Below are 18976 nucleotides of genomic sequence, written 5' to 3'. Positions count from 1 at the left end.
AATTCTAAAAGGAACTCTTTATTGGAAGAATTCATTGAGGAATCTTTGGTAGATAGCCTGGAGGAACTGAATAAATAACTCTTTTAAGAATTCAAGGAGGAATTCTTAGATGATTTTCAGGAAAAATCATAGCAAGAATTACTGAAGGAACTGTTTTAGCTATTCTTGAATAAATCATTGAAGGAACTTCTGCATATCCTACAGGAGTTAATGAAAAGCAAGATCATTGAAACACTGCCTAAAGAAGTCCTCGGAGTCCAAAGAGAAATTGCAGGTGAAGTCATGGGAATAATTCCTGGAATAATCTTTGAAGAAATACCTGGAAGATACCTGGGAATAATTCCTGGAGAGGTCTTCAGGTGAAGTAATTCCTAAGGAAATCATTGAAGAGGTATGAAATAATCCTTGTAAGAACTTACGGAGAAATCGCTGGATCATTCCCAAAAGAAATCAATAGAGAAATAACTACTAGGGTAGAAGCTTCAGTTTTGGCCAGTCCGGAGTTTTGGCCATAGTGCGGTATTGAGCCTGTTGCGATCTAAATCGGCGTAATTTTTTTTTTTACTAGTAGATCTTAATACAATATGATGATTACAGCTGTGAAAACCACACATTTATTTCCTTAAAAAAATCTGCTCCCATATATCTATTTTGGTCAGGGTGCTTCTAATTTGGCCACTCCCATAAGAAATACACGTGATTGGCCAAAATAGAAACCAAACATAAGAACATGACCAAAACTGCGGCAGAGCTTCTATTTTGGCCAGTGCCTCTTTTAATACAAAAATCAAGTATTATTGGCTTGATTTCTGCATTTTTCCTTCAAAATATAGATTGAAACCTTCCTTTTGACGCATTGGTTGTTTTCATAGGATTATTGGTTATTTTTATAAAAATGATTTCCCTTAGACTGGTTAAAACCGGTGCCCGCACCCTATATGATTTTTCGAGAAATTTGAAAATTGTTGAAAAAATCCTGAAATAATAGCACAGTTTTGGCGTTTGATATGAAAAGGTCGAATCTGTATAGGAATCACCGTAAACTTACGACCTGTTCTAATTGAACGCCAGTTTAGTTGGTCTAGTTTCTGGGGCAATCCTAGAAGGAATCCCTGGATAAATTCCTTGTAGGAATCCTTGGATCGATTTCTGGAGAAATCTTCGAAGTATACTATGGTGGAATCTTTGAAGCCACTGATAAAGAAATTCCTTGAGAATTCCCAAAAAAATCTTAGAGAAATGCTTGGGGGATTTCTGGAAAAATCCTAACAGAAATTTTCTGAAGAATACTTGCAATAACTACTTTGGATGAAATAATATAAAAAGATCTGAGGAATTCCTAAAAAGCCTGGTGAAAAGAATTCCTAGAGAAATTTTTGGAGAAATGTTTAAAAGAACTGTAGGGAAAACCTCGAAGAACGAGGAAGCGTCGTAGAAATTTCGGCATCAATGAACGCACCAACTACCTTACATAATGCTTCGTATAAAATTGTATGCTATACTTTTCAACAGATAATAAAAGGTATAATTTTTTTATTCGTTATAAATGTATCAAAAAAAAATTAAAAAAAAAATAAAACGGAAGAATTGTATCAACAAACTACCGTCTTCCGTCGACGTCGCCGGGGCCGACAAAAGATCTAAATTGTTTCCTGTGTCATCATCATTCTATTAGAGTGTCTACTCACGTCTTGCGACGCGTTTCGTCTATTTCTCTCTCATGCCGCCGCGGAACGCCGCGTTCCGCTATTTCTTCACGAACTTTGCCTTGGATTCGTCCGCCACCCAGGATTGCTTGTGGACGTTGTAGAGATGGCCCAGCAACTGGAAGCGCCGTGGGAACCGCTTATCACACTGATCGCACGGAAACGGCCGCTCGCCGGTATGTGTCCGGAGGTGCTCTCCGTAAGCGAACTGACTCCGGAACTGGCGGCTGCAAAAGTTGCAGTTGATGAGAGGCTTCGGTCGCTCCTTGGCGCGACCCCGGGATCGGATCCGATCCTGGTGAGCGAGTAGCAGGTGTTCCTTGAGCTGTTGAAGATTATTCTGATCGGCTCCGCAAATGTAGCATGCATACGAGCGCCGCTCTAACAGTTCGATTTGACGGCTTTCTTCGTCGTCTTCTGCGGTGGCGCTGCCGGCGGCGTTATCGCCAGGTGGCACTGCTGCAACTGCAGCCGCAGCGGCAGCGGCGGCAGCCGCTACGGCGGCAGCAGCTGCTACTGGCCCGCCACTGGCAGCGGCCAGGGCGGCGGCAGTTGCTGCTGCAGCAGCCGAATTAGAGTTCTGCGATGCTGGCACAGCTGAGGTCGTTGCCGACGACGGTGGCGTTGCTTCCGGCGGGGCGATGTGGGTTCGCATGTGAAGCACCAGCTTGGACCGGTTCAGGAAGGGCCGCCCACACAGCAGACAGGTGAAGTCCATCCGGCGGCGCTTGCGGGACTCCGTTGATTCCGAGCTGCGCCGCCTCACGCTAGGAATCCTGTAGTCAAAGGCACGGTCCTCGGAGTCGTCCGTATCATCGGAGTTTTGCTGTGCGGATAGAGGAGACATTAAGATAACAATGAGTAATAGATTGGGGTGGGTCAACATTGGGAAAATCATAGTTTGATCGCCCGCAACTTTTTTATGGATTCTTTTAGCATCCAAAACAACTGAAAAATTTGAGTTCCATTGGTTGCGGCCCCGTGATCCGCAACCTCCATTTTTTCTTACACATGTAAGAAGCAGATCAAATCTATACTGAGCCTGAGTGGAACCTGATCTCCATAAAGTCATAAAGTAGGGTGCGGGCACCGGTTTTGGCCAGTCTAAGGGAAATCATTTTTATAAAAATAACCAATAATCCTATGAAAACAACCAATGCGTCAAAAGAAAGGTTTCAATCTATATTTTGAAGGAAAAATGCAAAAATCCTGCCAATACTTGATTTTTGTATTAAAAGTGGCACTGGCCAAAATAGAAGCTCTGCCGCAGTTTTGGCTATATTCTTAAGTTTGGTTTCTATTTTGGCCAATCACGTGTATTTCTTATGGGAGTGGCCAAATTATAAGCACCCTGGCCAAAATAGATATATGGGAGCAGATTTTTTAAGGAAGTATATTTTTTTCTTCCTGTTTTCAATCAAAATGTGTGGTTTTCACAGCTGCAATCATCATATTGTATTAGGATCTACTAGTAAAAAATAAATTTACGCCGATTTAGATCGCAACAGGGTCAATACCGCACTATCGCCAAAACTCCGGACTGGCCAAAACTGAAGCTTCTACCCTATATTTGTAACGCCATCTAGAACTTTATTAGTGTTTTTCGTTATTCATAAGTTTCTATTAGATCCCAGTACTCAGGGTCAAATATTTTTCCAAAAACAAGCCAATGCTCAAATATTTTGTTTGACTCGATCGAATTTTCATTAGGGCCTGTCTATAAACTACGTAGACTCTAATGGGGGGAGGGGGGATGGTTTCTGGCCAAAGTGTACGGTCCTTACAAATTTCGAAAATTTTGTTTGTATGGACGAAAGTCTACAAGGGGGGAGGGGGGGGGGGGGTGCTAAATTTGAGTCTACGTAGTTTATGAACAGTGCCTTAGTATTAACACAGAGAACAGACATCCAAGCTAGAAGAAATTTTCTCTCGAAAGCTGTGTAAAAGCTCAAATATTTTTAGCGTTGACAACACTAGCGCCACCATACAGCAAATTGCCACAATCAGTGGTGAGTACACACATCTAGATATGTTTCATAATCACCACTGACAACGGCATGGGAACTTTGCGATAGCAGCGCCGCCACGGAATTGCCACTTGTGTTGCCATTTAAAATGACCGTTAAATTCCTTACACAGTTTTGGAATTGGACTTGGATGTCTGTTCTCTGTGGTATTAAACAGATAGCTATAAGCACAGTTTCGAGTTCAAAAGGAATTGCTCAAGAAACTTCTTGAACGATTCCTGGCAGAAACTTTCTACGATGACTGCCATTTCAATTGTGATTTCTTCGCAACTGCGTACTGCGATCGAAGGAAAACGGTTTCTTGGACGATTCAGGCAAGGAATTTCCCTTGCATCAAGATAGGCCGAGAAATTCCTTGTGAACTGCAAACAGGGGTCTGTGTCATTTGGCATAAAGTCATTTGGCATAAGGCCGTTTGGCATAAGGTCACTTGGCATAAAGTCATTTGGCATAACGGTCATTTGGCATAATGGACACTTGGCATAATAAAGAAGGGTGCATTTCGGTTATGCCAAATGTCCATTATGCCAAATGACCGTTATGCCAAATGTCTTTATGCCAAGTTACCTTATGCCAAACGACCTTATGCCAAATGTCCCGCTCCCTGCAAACAGCCCTAAAGCTAATAATATATTACTGCCGATACGTTCGAAGTATGGGAATCCGGGAGTTGAATAAGACCTTAGGTTGTAATGAAACTTCGTTCTTCAGTAGTGGTCAAAAGCAGAATGAACAATTTATTCTAGAGGACTGACTTACATATATACATGTCAAAAATAATCATAGCCTCCTAGGCATTATGATGGAGTTGTAGTAGCCGCGTTGCTGTGCTCTACCTCGACGAGAAGCTTCGCCTTAGAGTTCATCAGAGTCGCCGCTTAGCTTCCATCACTCCTCCTCGACGGGTGAACTCCTGCTGCTTTCCTGAATCTTGATAGTTTCACATTGTTCAGGGGTTTCGTCAGCATGTCGGCCACCATCTCCTCAGTGCAACAGTACTGCATTCGGATGATCCCATCTTTCTTGAACTGGTATACGAAATGGTACTTGGTGTCCACATGTTTCGAACGATTTGTTGAACGTCCAGACTCTAATTGTTTAATACAAAATTTGTTGTCTTCATGGATGATGATCGGCTTGGCTCTATTAACTGAGAAGTCCGCTAGTAACCGGTCGATCCATAGCAGTTCTTGGCAACTTTCTGCCGCAGCCACGAACTCCGCCTCCGTACTGCTAAGAGCAATGCACGTCTGCTTTCGGGATCCCCAGCATATTGGTCCACCGCCTAACAGGAACAAGTACCCGGAGTTGGACTTACGAGTCTTCGCATCACTTGCCCAATCTGCATCCACGTACATCACCAGGTTGGAATCGGTTTTCCCCAAAACGAGTTCGTGGTCCATGGTTTGCTTGAGGTAGCGAAGTATTCTTTTTGCTTCGGTCCAATCTGCCTGTGTCGGTGCACTCATTGATCTGCCCAGAATGGAAACACTTACTGCAATACCCGGGCGAGTGTTTATAGCCACGTACAGCAAAGATCCGATGAGACTGGCGAATTGGTGGTTGTCAGTCAGCTTATCTGCCTCCTCCTTCTGCTGAATGTGTCCAGGATCCATGGGGTATTTGGACGGCTTTGCTTGATCCACGCCAAAACGTGTCAAAACCTTCTGAATGTACGTCTGTTGGTTCAAGGAGTATCCTTCTTCCGTACGTCTCATCTTGATGCCAAGGAAATGGCTGATGTCACCTAGTGATACCACTTGGATGTGCTTTCGATTTCGAATGATTTCTTCATATTCTCCTTCGTGGCAGGCAATCACCATGTCGTCAACGTAAACTATCAGGTAGGTGTACTTCCTTTCATCCCGCCTCACGTACAAGCACGGGTCATTCTTCGATTGTTGGAACTTCATCTTCTTCAAGACTTTATCAAACTTCTTGTTCCAGACATGTCCAGCTTGTTTCCGTACAATGATTTGCGTAATGAGCATACGGCGCTCCGGTCACCATCTTCATATCCAGGAGGTTGGCGCATGAAAATCGACTCCTTCAGGTCCCCGTTGAGGTAGGCGGCTTTAACATGCGCGTGTTTAACCAACATTCCTCGTTGACTGGCAACCGTTAGCAGCACTCGAAACGTTACTTGACGGACCACTGGCGCAAAATCTTCTTCGTAGTCTGTTCCGAACTTCTGATTAAAGCCTTTTGCGACAAGACGGGCTTTATATCTTGCTACGTTGCCGTCTTCGTCTAATTTTCGCACAAAAATCCACTTACAGCCAATCGCTTTTCGAACCGGTGGTAGTTCCGCCAAATTCCAAGTACCATTATCGTGCAACGACTTCATTTCATCATCCATAGCTGCCTTCCGTAGTTGAGCTTTGGGGCTGTTCATTGCTTTTCGGTTCATCAGTTTACTTTTTCACCATTCCAGTTGTCTCTCGGAACCGTTGAGGCGGCACACCTTTTGTGCTACGCGATGATCGTCTAACCGACGTGATTGCTGGATCAATTATCTCGTCGAACGTTGCATCGGCTGCTGCACTATCGTCATCCTCATCTTCGTTTGGTGTATCGTACATGCTTGCATCAACGTCCGTTTGCTTCTCCTCAACCAGAGTTTCATCGGTGTTGTCTTCTCCCAAGGAATCGACATCGAACTGCAGGACAATTTCGGACTTGTACTCTATGATTTGAGGATCCGGATCTTCAGAATACTTGATTTCCTCCTGTTCCTCCATCTCGATAAACTTCGCATCTCAGCTGATGCTTATTTTGTCGGTGGTAGGATCTATGAACCGGAACGCTTTATGATTATCAGCATACCCCACGAACGTGAGCTTCTTACCCTTAGGATCAAGCTGCTTGCGTTTCTCAGCTGGCACATGAACGGTAGCTGAGCATCCAAAAATGTGAAGATTGCTGTAGTCCGGTTGCTTCCCATACCAAAGCTCAAATGGAGTCTTCTCGATGGACCTTGATGGCAGGATGTTTTGGATGTATACGACAGCATTGATGGCCTCGGCCCAATATCGGTATCCAAGCTTCGAATCGATCAACATGCAGCGGGCCATTTCCACCAGCGACCGAGTTTTACGTTCCGTAACTCCGTTTTGTTGCGGGAAGTATCCGGCTGTATACCTCGGAACGATGCCATTGGCCCGATAAAATGTACCCAAACGTTTGGCCTTGTACTCACCGCCCTGATCTGAGCGGATGACAACAGGGTTCCGTCCAAAACGGTTGCGGATCATGGCAACGTACTCCTTGATCACGTCCGCTGCTTCCTACTTTCGCTTCAAGAAATACACCGTCGTGTAGCGGCTGTAGTCGTCGATCATGGTCAAAAAATATCTGGATCCGCCCGGTGTCACGGTATTCATGGGACCACAGATGTCCGTGTGTATCAGGTTCAACTTCTTCATCGACTGCCGCTCCGTTTTCCGCGGGAAAGGCTTCCGTGCAATCTTTCCTTCAGCGCAACATTCGCACGTCCGGAAACAGTTACATTTCTTGATAGCAACGCTTTTTGCCAATCCTATTGGGTATTCGGAGGTGTAGGGAAGTTCGACTGAACTGATTGACGGTTTACTAAAGACTAATTTATTTTATGCTAATGACAAGTACATATTATTTCATAGGTTGCTACGATTCGTAATATCCAACACTCCTCCTCGACATCGATAGCGACAATTCCTGCAGCTTCACGTAGCTTTCCGAGTTTGACGCTCGTTAGTGGCTTGGTCATCATGTCTGCCAACATGTCTTCAGTGGGACAATACAGCAAACTAATGACATTTTTCCTTTTCAGGTCCTTGATGAAGCAATATTTTGTGTCGACATGCTTCGACCGCTGATCCACCTTCTCGTTCTCTACCTGCCGAATGCAATCTTCCCTTCAGCGCAACATTCGCACGTCCGGAAACAGTTACATTTCTTGATAGCAACGCTTTTTGCCAATCCTTCACGAGCAACCCGCAGAATAGCGTTCGGATCACGGTGTCCTAGCTTGCGATGCCAAGAATGGATGCAGTCTTTCGTGTGGTGCACAGCCTTCATGCTTCGCTCGGCGCTTGTCTCCAGTTGATACAGTCCACCTTTCTTCTTCGCAACTGCTGCTATCACGCCTCCGCATGCTCCGCATCGAATCACGCAGCCTCGGGTTCTCTCAAACGTAACTTCGGTTTCCTTATTGACGAGGCTCCCAACGGAAATCAAGTTGGATTCCAAATCCGGTACGTAGTAGACGTCGCTGAGGATGATCTCTTGTTGATCTCCGTTCTCATCGTAACAGAACAAGTGACCGGAACCGACCCCCTTGACATCTGTATTGTTGCCGTCAGCCAGAGTGATTGTCACGCCCATGGTTTGCTTCATTTCATCGAAGAATGTTCGGTCGCAACACATATGCGAGGTGGCACCGGAGTCGACTATCCAGGTCTTCAATAGTTTCCGGTTCTGGGAAGCCATAAACGCAAACGGCGAGGACTTTACTACTTTTCCCTTAGGCTTGTGCTTCTGTGATCCTCCTCTTCCACCGGATGTAGCAGAACCTTCGCTCTTCGTCATTGGATAATCACGTTTCGTGTAGGATGCAGTTCGTTCTTCGTTCTTCCCCAACGGACAGTCACGCTTCATGTGGCCTAGGTTCCGACATCGATGGCAAATAATCTTCTTCTCGGGACCGACGCGTAGGATGGACTCGCTCTGATGAGACTTTTTAGTTGTCTTCTGTGCTTGATCCAGTAGCTTACTTTTCACCATTTCCATGGTTAAGTCGTTGTCCGCACGGGTCTCCAACGCCGTTGTGAGGTGATCGAACGACTCTGACATGCTCTTCAGAACCATGACCACTTTCAGGTTCGCATCCAGTTCCTGATCCGCGATCGCCAGACTTGAGAAGAGTTCTTCCATCCGGAACAAGTGAGCCTCCATGTCACCGCTTTCGTCGTACTCCGCCTTGCAGAGTCTCTTCAGGAGTCTTCAGGACATCTTCGTCGTCAACGTCGTCTTTTGGTGGTGGTTCTTGATCGCATCCCAAGTAGCTATCAGAGTCGCCGCTTAGCTTCCATCACGAAGAAGATGTCCGTCTGATTAAATGACGTAAAAAGTTTGAGTGGACTGCTAAAGCCGATGAAGTTCTCCAATAGCTAAAAGATGCGCTCCTTTCTTCTCCCGCCTTAGCAAATCCAGACTTCTCGGAGCAGTTTATCGACGGGAGCTCGAGACGGACCGATTTAGCAGTTGGTGCTGATTTGGTGCAAATGCAGAAAGGTGAGAGGAAGTGCATCACTAACTTTTCCCAAAAGTTATCTAGCACGCAGCATCGGTACAGTGCCAGCGAAAGGGTTTTTTCCGGAATTCTTTTTGGAACTCTTTCTAGGATTCCTTTTGGAACTTATTCCAGGAAGTTCTTCTGGAATTTTTACAGTAACTGCTTCCAGGAACTCTTTCCATGATGCATCTAGAAACTCTTATCTTCCTGCAGATTCTTCTTGAATTACTCTGGAAGTTCATTCTGGAATTCATTCAGATGTCTCTAATGGAAATCCTTCAGGAGTTTATCAGGGAATATTTTGAGAAATTCCTCCTGTAGGTTTTTCTTATAGAATTCCTCATGAAGTTCAACTTTTTTTCAAAAGCTATTAGGAGAATCTCGGATAGAATTCCTGGAGGATTCCCGGAACTCCATGAGAAATCCAGGAAGAAATGTCCTGAAGTCCTAGAAGAAATCGCAGAAAAAAAACTTTTGGAAGGACCTCATAGGGAACTTCAGGAGGAACTCAAATAAAAAAAAAAACTCAGATTTAGCTCCTTGAAGAATCAAGAAGAAAATCTTAGAGGGATCCTAGAAAAAATTGTGGAGAAACCACGGCAAGAATTCCTGGAAGAAGCTCAAGAAAAATTACTGGGGTAATCTTGAAAGGGGTAATTCTAGAGGGATCTTGGAATTAGTTTCTAGAGAAAATTCGGGAGGAATTCATGAGACAATTTCAGAATATGTTCCTCAAGCAAATCAGGAAATAATCTTCGGAAGAATCCCGTTAGTACTTCCTGGAGGAATCCTGGTAAGAGCTCTTGCAGGAATCCCAGACGAAACCTCATTCAAAATGAATCTCGGAAGAATCTCATCGAGAAGATCCTGTGAATCCCTCAAGCATCCCTCTAGCAGGAGTTTCTTCTGAAATTGTGAAAGTGGTTCCATCTGGGTTTCAAGAGATTCCTCGAGAAAATCGTTCCGAGATTTTTCCAGGAGTTCCTTCTGAAATTCGTACAGAAGTTCCCAGAAGTTCCATTCCTCTAGAATTCCTTGGGGAGTTTCTTCAAGGATTCATCTTTTTTGGAAGTTTTCAGAAGTCTTCTAAGATTCCGAGAAGAAATTCTCAGATAGTACTATATAAGAGGAAACTCAAAAGGAACTCCTCTAGAGGAATTCCTTGCAAAAGTGCAGGAGAATATGTTTACGATTATGTTGTAGAAGTTTCTCCAGCAAGTCCTGTCATAATTATCTAACAAATTTAATACAATTTAGTTCAGTATCCAAACGCTGTTATTATTGAATAAAATACGTGAACAAAAAACATTAAATAGAAACATACAACTTAAAAAAGGCGAATTCAGTTTTTACGCTTGGATAGACACATACCTATGAATGCGAACAATAATTAAGAAAAAAAAAACATCAATTACTCGTGAAGGTTTTAAAATATGAAGTTAACGACTTGTCCAAGGTTGTATTATTTGCAGTGTCCGTGGTTTCGGTCAGGTCAGTCTCAGGGAGCGTTTCTGGAGCGTTTGGAATGACGTCATATTGATATTGAAGTGGTTCAACTGGGGGTTCCAGGGTCGTTGGAACATGCGTAATGTAACATATGTACTGGTGGGCATTTTCTTCAACGGTTGCCGTCGGTATGACGTGTGTAGTCGGATGCGAGTTATTCGGTTCAATAATTTCATAAACTTCCTCAGCGTACTGTCCATCAGCAATGTCCATGATCTGAACACCGTTCACAGAAGTTGACTCCATCTCAGCTCGATTAAATGTATTTTGAACCTATGAAATAAAGATAAATGATGAACTGCTTGACTACTATTCATGCGATCATTATTGCTGTGTGCATTCGAAATGCAAATATCAAATGCGGGAGCACCAAATGCGGTAAGATTTTCTAACATGTAACCCGATGTCAGTGGGAGCTTTTGAATCCTAGGTGTAGTATATTACTTGCGCATCCCTTGCGCTTTCCGAAATGTCAGACGACAATCGAGAGCCGAAGGGCTCGAAAGCGATTATAATATATTAGACATCAGTCTATTCAGAAACCTAGCTCAACACAGTCGTTTTATAGATAACCAATCCTAATCGAAAGAAGCTCTTTATCTTTGGCCCATATTGATCCGCGTCCGCCGTAGTAAGTCCGCCTAAGTCTTCCACTTTGAGTTTACAAATACCGTACATAAAAGTGACGACGAGGTAAAGCGGTATCTTGTACGCGTGTGAGACGGAAAAGTGTGTGGGAGGTGTCGACATTCACCAATCGCCAGCGCGAACATTACATCTCCAACAGACAAGTGGTGACTGACGGAACGAACAACATTGGAACGGAGAAACAATAACGGCTCATCCTGCGGTAGTGACCACGCCGGATTCGACGAAAAACTGGGAGTTGTGAGTGTTCCTTGGCGCTACGAAAGTGTAAGAGATATTAAGAAAAAAAGGTTTAATTGTGATTCGGCCATCTTCTGTAGTAGCATCGGTTGAAACTCACAAAGGTCTTCATTGCCAAATGAATAAATAGGGTGGTCCAAAATCATTTTTTTTAGCTCTTCAACAAATCATGCAGATATATTTTAGCTCTATCTTTTTTTTGGTTTAGGACTTATTATTTTTCCTTATTCAGCAGAGAGTGATCAGCACAGCAAAAGTGCGACCTTCCTTTTACCACTTTGGAGCTCTTAATACAACGCATGGTGTTAAGAAACAGCCAGCTTGACGATTGGCTCTTTAGATAGCCGACATTATTTTCGCCTGAGAAACAGCTTGGCGCCATTTGGTTACCCCAAGGTAGAGTGACGTTGGAAGTATTATAACGAGAGGTGAGTATTCTCAATTAGTTTGTTTATGCAGAAGAGATAGCATAAGTCAGCTGGCACCGCTTAAGTTACGGGCGTGAATCTATTGATTTTTAATTCCATATATTTGTCATTTTTACCCTATTTACAGGGAAATAAACAGATATACCATTGTATGCCTTACATAAGTCAGTTTTTTTTGTGGACAAGCTTTTTGTTTTTTACAGATCAACTATTGCAAATGCGTAATTCTGTTGTCCTGCTATATTTTAAAATAATGGCTGCCGCTAATACAACCTTTTCTATGGAACAATATCATAAAGAAACGCCCTTTTACGATGAATTCACGCTGGCGAAACATCTTATTTGTGTATACAAGATAAAGGAGAAAGAAGATGCCGTCTTTTTTATTGCAATGAATAGATCAGTTATTACAACACAAACTAAAATTTTACATCCAACTGGTAATTGTGTGAAATCTTTTCTAGACGAAATCGTCTCCAATGATGAGGACATCATACACGATGTAGATTTTTTACAAAGGTGCAATGTTAGTTCAAAGGTACATGCTCCAAACAAATCGACGAAAATTTTCGTTTTGGCGTTAGCAAGTCAAACCAAGTTTAAGGTTTTTGTGAGTTTTAAGCCAATATTTGGTAGTTATATTTCAAATATCGTAAACAAGTTTAGTCAAAGGCTTTTAATGGAAAACAGATTGCGTTGTGTAAATACAGAAAAAAATACCATATTTTGTGGAACAGTTAAAACAAAGGCCAGATTAAGAATTAAAGAGGAAGTTATAAAATTAACAAAGAGTGGACTTAATGGTCAATGGGGCGTCGATAGCAAAAAGAAATTAGTTGTTGATAATTTAGAGGTAATATATTATATACAAGTCAAATATGTAAGTTGTGTTAACTATTGTGTTGGAGTGAAACATTTTTATTTTGGATTACAAATATTGATAACATGGCAGAGGCAATGGCCCGAGTACTCTGATTTGATTGAATGGTTCAGGTTGATTAGGTGGTACAAATTGATTATCGTTGCCATTGGACAACATACGGTATTTTGGAAGTTAATTGTGGACGCCCTAACTAACGCATACAAATCAACAAACATATTTGTGGTGGAAATCAATTTAAATTTTGATTTGAAGATGTGTCACGATTGTGTCAATGTAGGACATAAAGTGTCACTGTATATTATTTTTCAAGAGAAAATTTATGTAATTGAATACGCCAAGTACCTAAAGGCAGTGAATATGGAGCATTTGCCAAATGTGGGTTTGAGGAATTGTAGATGGCTGGATACATCCAGGGTGTTACAAATTGTTGAAAGTTTTAGAAAGATAGGATTGTATTTTATTGGAAACTCAACGTGGCATTACATATTGTTCAACGGAACAGAAACTAAACATAATATTGCAATGACACATCAATTGATGAGCAATAGTTTTGCTAGAAATTTGTTACTATATCTAGCTGATTCACATTTTTCTGTTGCGGCAGTACTTATCAACAATCTTCTGCTAAAATGCACTGCAATAATTACTTTGGCTAAGGAGTCAAGTACAGCAGCAAATACTTTGACAAGCACACAATTGGCATTGATCATTTTTGCAAACTCGGCTAGCCGATTCATAATGGGCGCATATACAAAATTGAAAAGTCAGATCGTTTGTTTTTCTTTTAATTTAGAAGGCGGTGCTTGTAAGTGCGAGCATATATTACTAGACAGAGATTTGTCTTACACCTTAAAGACAATGTGTTTTGTATACTTTACAAAACGAAAGACGAATCGAAGCGGACTGTTTTACGGATCAGAGACAAACAGTAGAAAAGTTATTGAAGGTAGAAGCAGATTTATTTCTCAGAGAGGGGTGTGGTATCAACACAATTTTTATCGGTATGATAGATGGTTTCACCCTAGTATGTTGTTTTCGTATCATATCTTACAGATATTCACAAATACCGTGGGCGTTATGGCGCCGATCTGGATTCAGACCATAACAATTGGTAGGCGCAGGCCAACAGGTTCGAACACAGAGGGTGGACTGCTTAAGTCGGTGTTGGAGGTGAAGAATGACTATGCTGCTCTCGACAAACAGGCCACGGTCGAAATAGGACTGGAGAAGGCTCCGAAGAAAGACATGCATCGAAAAGTTTTGGATCCAACCAGTATTCGAGGTGAACTTATTGGTTCGAATAATCCATGGAAAATAAGATGATTGGAAAATTTCAGTCAAAATCGAATATTAGATTTAGGGTTTTGTTTTGTTTTATATTTAGTACAATTAAGAATGTTTTGTATTATACTTAGTTACAAATAACTTCGAAAAGGGGAAGAATTGTAGTATATTACTTGCGCATCCCTTGCGCTTTCCGAAATGTCAGACGACAATCGAGAGCCGAAGGGCTCGAAAGCGATTATAATATATTAGACATCAGTCTATTCAGAAACCTAGCTCAACACAGTCGTTTTATAGATAACCAATCCTAATCGAAAGAAGCTCTTTATCTTTGGCCCATATTGATCCGCGTCCGCCGTAGTAAGTCCGCCTAAGTCTTCCACTTTGAGTTTACAAATACCGTACATAAAACTAGGTTGGCGGTGTTTTTGACTATGGTTGCTAAGTTGCCTTTGGTAACACTGTGTTACCGCGTTTGGAGCACATTTAGGCACCGTTTGCATTTTGAACGCACACAGCAATACATCTTCTGCACGTTGTTTTTCGCAACTTTTTTCAAAATTCTCTGCTTCGGTTCTGAATCCAGATGAATCGTTCGTTTCTAAATTTTCCACCACCATATCCGATACATGATAATTGGGTTTTTAAATTAAGAAAAAATCAATGATTTTTTATTTTTAAACAAAAGAGCACCTTTTTCTGAGTCGCTATGATTTTTTTTTTCAGACTTTTAAAACTTTATTTTGGTACCTAAAATCAATTTCGAAGAGATTTTTTGAAATCATCTCTTGACAGCTGGGCAACTGCTTGACAGCTCCGTTCAGTACAAAATGCGACGAGGGGTGATTCGACAAATCGCTCCCATACAAATTTCAAATTGATTTTTAAATAGGTTCCCGGGCACCAAAATTGATGAAAATTTGGATTTCGGCACAGTTTGGCATGCAGATTCAGAATATGGAATTATCTCAACACCACTAAAGAAGCCAATTGTTTGGTCCAGCCATAAAAAGTGAGTTCGAATCGGCGCCATAGAAGGCATTATCGATATCTAACTTTTGCATGTGCTGGTGATTTGTTGGAGAATGTATTCTCGGAGATCGATAAGGAGATAAGTATATTAGATCCTGCTAAAAACTATATATATCTATGTTGGTACAAACAATCGTTAATATGTCATTTTACCCTACTCTAACAATACAGTATAACCACAGAGGAACAGACGTAACTCTTATAACAAATTTCATTGAAAAACATCATCACCAAAACATAACCGCCCAATGCTAAACGTACTACACTGAAAGGAGCCTTGCAGTAATGACAAGCACAACAATGTTTTTAAATTTACCATGGCAAACCATGATCATCGACCCACCAACGCTTCTTGTGTGCGTTTTGTTCCTTCTCACATCAACCGGTTCGATAGCTGAGTGGTAGCGTGCGAGCCTGGTGATGTCAAGATTCTTGGTTCGAATCCGGTTGCCAACAGAAACTTTTTTTAATTGAAAATCGAGTCCATGGTAAAATTGAAAACATAATTCTGTTGAATTAAAACGAAACTCAGTCTGCACAAATTTAGTGGCGTTGTGCATTTAAATTGACCCTCAGAATAGTAATTTTCACCAGAAGCCGCCGTTCAGTGTACGATTGGCCGGGCCATCACTACCATGGCAACCGTGATGCCAAAGCTCATTACACTGGAAGAACCGTCATTGATGATGATAGATAGATGTGTTCAGTGAACCAGCCTAGAAAATTACGGATAATCTAGGGCGGAAACGCTGGCCTGGTGGTTGGAAGCAGCTACCCAGTTTTTTTTCACAGTTTTGTTTAATGAAATTATAGAACAGAGTTGAAGCAATTGCCAACCAGCCATTGAACAGATTTGGTGTTGAAAAGAAATGAACGTGTTCATCATTTCGAATACTGTCATTCTGGTCGGGTTGCTGTGGTATTAGTGAGTTATTGTCGTATTTTGTTTTCGTGTATCCATATTCATTTGTGTCGAAAGAAAATTTGTGAGTTGAAGTTCTCAACGACCCGGACTGGATCAATAGAATACCATTCTATGTGGTGTGATGAATAAGGTGCTTTCTGAAATTGGAAGTGCTCTGGGATGCAAGCCTTTATCACCGCAGGTAAATTATTGAATGCACAAAATCGAAAGTGATGCTGAAATTATAGAGAAATACGTAAGTTTTGATTACATATGATGAAAGATGATCTAGTGTAGTTATGCAAGTGTTCATTTGGTTGATGCAAATAAATTGAAAATGTTTCGCCAAAACAAAAATAAATGGCAATGATTGTTTTATTTTGAATTATATTATTAATTCATATTTTGGAGAAGGCGGATTTTGTCACAAAATCGGCGGTTTTCGTCATAAGGTTGCGGTTTTTATCAAAATAAAATGAAGGCGATTTTCGTCAAAATTCAGAGAAGGCGGTTTTCGTCACAATTACAGAAGGCAATTTTCGTCGCAATACAAAGAAGGCGGTTTTCATCAAAATAAATGAAGGTGGGTTTCGTCACAATTCAGAAAAGGCGGTTTTCGTCATTATGGTGCAATTAATATTTAAACGAAGTACTTGCGTTTGAGTTCTTACTATTGAATATTATTTTTATATATTGAATGAAAATATGCTTTCATACCAGGCAATCTGTTTGAAATGCAAAGGCACTGGTCACTTTGCAAAACAATGTTTGAAGCGAATAAATGGTGACGGACAACGTAATCCGATTTCACCGAAGCGTATCAGGGTAGTTCAAGATTACGATGATTACGAGAAAGATAACGGGGACATACACTGCCCCCATTCGCACAACAGTCCCATGTGAATAGGAAACCCAGCAAACATGGGACTGTTATGCGAATAGGGGCAGTACAGTGACCGGCACAAAAAAAGATCCACCATAGAATAGTTACAGCTTCTAATGAAAACTACATCTAAAACAGATAAAATATACCCTTCAATGAATGCACTACATCCATTTTACATTGTTTTAGTAATCTGTGTTAAAAAATATTTGATTTTTTGAGGAATAAAGTGATTTCCGATAAGATTGGGAAAATTGCTTAAAAATTGGGTAGGGTGCCTGTACCAGTTATCGCACCACTTAAGAAAAACTATTTTTACAAAAATAAGAAGAAGACCGACAAATGTAAACAATAAGTCAAATGATTGATTAGTTTTCATACTTTACAGGAAAAATATAAAACCGGAGCCAAAACTACTTTTAGTATTTATTACGGCGTGTGCCAATGATAGGAACGCTGTACCAGTTATGGATACATTTGTTAATTTGGGTTCCACTTCGCAGTATTTACATGCATTCCTTATGGGATTTGCCATAACTGGTACACTATGGCGAAATAGGGTGCAAGGAGGCCGAAAATTTAAGGAAAATTATTTATTTCTACCATAACACAGCGTAACAAAAATTAACTTTTTGTCTGTCTCAAGAGCAAACTTATGTGTCTCCGAAGGATTTTGGGCCGCTAATTCCGAATCCGGGCTCAGATTTGCTCTAATACGTCACAATTTTGAGCTATACCTCAATTTATAGAGCAAAATATGCGATTTTGAGCTTTTTTGACTGCACGCCATTGAGCAAGAAAATATTTTTTTTCAAGCAATCAAAAGGTTAATTGGTCAATTAACATCTAAATTAACGACTCATGCAAAATATTTCGTTTTACCAAATCGAATTTGATAGTTTTAAGCGATTTATGTTAGGTACGATATTTCCCATACAAGTCACCCTCCAAAAGTTGCATGCAAGTTTTCATGCTAACATAAAATGCTTAAATCTATCAAATTTGATTAGGTAAAACGAAATATTTTGCATGAGTCGTTAATTTAGATGTTAATTGACCAATTAACCTTTTGATTGCTTAAAAAAATATTGCCTTGCTTAATGGCTTGCAGTCAAAAAAGCCCAAAATCGCATATTTTACCCTATAAATTGAGGTATAGCTCAAAATTGTGACGTGTTAGAGCAAATCTGAGCAAGTATTCGGATTCAGCGGCCCAAAATCCTTCGGAGACACATAAGTTTGCTCTTGAGACAAAAAAATGTTGCGCTGTGTAATTTGAGCAAATTGTGAAGTTTGAATGATTGCAATCATCTTTTGTGATCGTGATCTATTGTTCACGAAATTTTTCTTGTTGATTTGTATCTTTAAAGGTTGAAAATCAACTATGGCGAATTTGAGGTACTATAGCCATAACTGGTACATTGAGCCTATGACAAAAAAAGATCCACTTAGCAATTTCAGAATTAATTGCTAAGTGGATCTTTTTTTCTTCAAAATTTCGCCAAATTTTCACACGTTTTACTTCTTGGTATATGCTTTTGTGATGTTTAAGACATATGATTTTTTTTACATGAATTTATCAATTTTAGGGTAATATCATAGATTTAACTGAGTAAAAAATTCTCTGAACTACAGAACTATTTGTAAGCAAGAATGAACGATCACGATCAAAAACGATCAAACCTGACTATACATGTCAATGGTTGCTCCTCCGTGATTGATCTGAGCTGGTACCAATTGCACTGAGATCCAAATGAATAAGGGCTGGGACACTCCACTTATTCTCAAAATGCAATTCTAGCAGCTACATTTTGGATCAATAACGGCGCCGACCACGTCCTTATAGTCAGTTGGGAAGGGAAAGGACTGTTAGAGTGTGCTGATTATTGCTACTAAAGACCGAGATCACCTCTGCATCCCCACAACCAACACGGACTGGGGTATTTGTTAGACGGAAAGGATGGGAGATCTGGGAGTCACCGTTGGGTCGGTGATGCGATCCATGGATTGGGGGTTATTTATAGTGTTCGTAAGGTGATAGATTGTGTGGTGAATAAGGTGAATAAGGTCAAAGTAGGATGAAAGGGACGGGCCAGGGTTTGAACCCATGACTTTCTGCATACGAATCAGAAGCGATATCCACTAAACCACCAAGCCCGT

The 18976-nt window shown here is 41.1% G+C and overlaps 2 protein-coding genes across 4 annotated transcripts in view; one reads left to right on the top strand and one right to left on the bottom strand.

Annotated features, from left to right (window-relative positions):
• Positions 1 to 1472: 1472 nt before the first annotated feature.
• Positions 1473 to 18976, bottom strand: part of LOC109399857 (zinc finger protein 853) — a 29090-nt gene continuing 11586 nt past the window's right edge. The window contains exon 3 of one of the 2 annotated variants that reach the window (XM_029860113.2): positions 1473 to 2532. In XM_029860113.2, the coding sequence (XP_029715973.2) occupies positions 1747 to 2532 (786 nt within the window). In that variant the 3' untranslated portion in view covers positions 1473 to 1746. Of the gene's footprint in view, positions 2533 to 10363; positions 10788 to 18976 lie in introns of those variants that run through there. The other variant, XM_029860114.2, reaches the window with a different exon arrangement.
• Positions 10844 to 14405, top strand: LOC134285568 (uncharacterized). Of its 2 annotated transcripts, none has more exons than XM_062846615.1 (2): positions 10844 to 11402; positions 11635 to 14405. In XM_062846615.1, exon 2 carries the CDS (start codon positions 11982 to 11984, stop codon positions 14034 to 14036), a length of 2055 nt encoding a protein of 684 aa, XP_062702599.1. In that variant the 5' UTR covers positions 10844 to 11402; positions 11635 to 11981; the 3' UTR covers positions 14037 to 14405. The 2 variants fall into 2 exon arrangements, with proteins under 2 accessions (XP_062702599.1, XP_062702598.1); XM_062846614.1 differs by having other exon boundaries at positions 10844 to 11429; positions 11638 to 14405.

This window comes from Aedes albopictus, chromosome 1, assembly GCF_035046485.1.
Source record: "Aedes albopictus strain Foshan chromosome 1, AalbF5, whole genome shotgun sequence".
NCBI classification, from domain to species: Eukaryota; Metazoa; Arthropoda; class Insecta; order Diptera; family Culicidae; genus Aedes; species Aedes albopictus.
Note: the sequence above shows the minus strand (reverse complement) of the source record. Positions and strands in the feature narration are given on the sequence as shown.

Excerpts from the sequence above, each read along its gene's own strand:
- LOC134285568 (XM_062846615.1), top strand. The coding sequence starts at position 11,982 with ATGCCTTACATAAGTCAGTTTTTTTTGTGGACAAGCTTTTTGTTTTTT.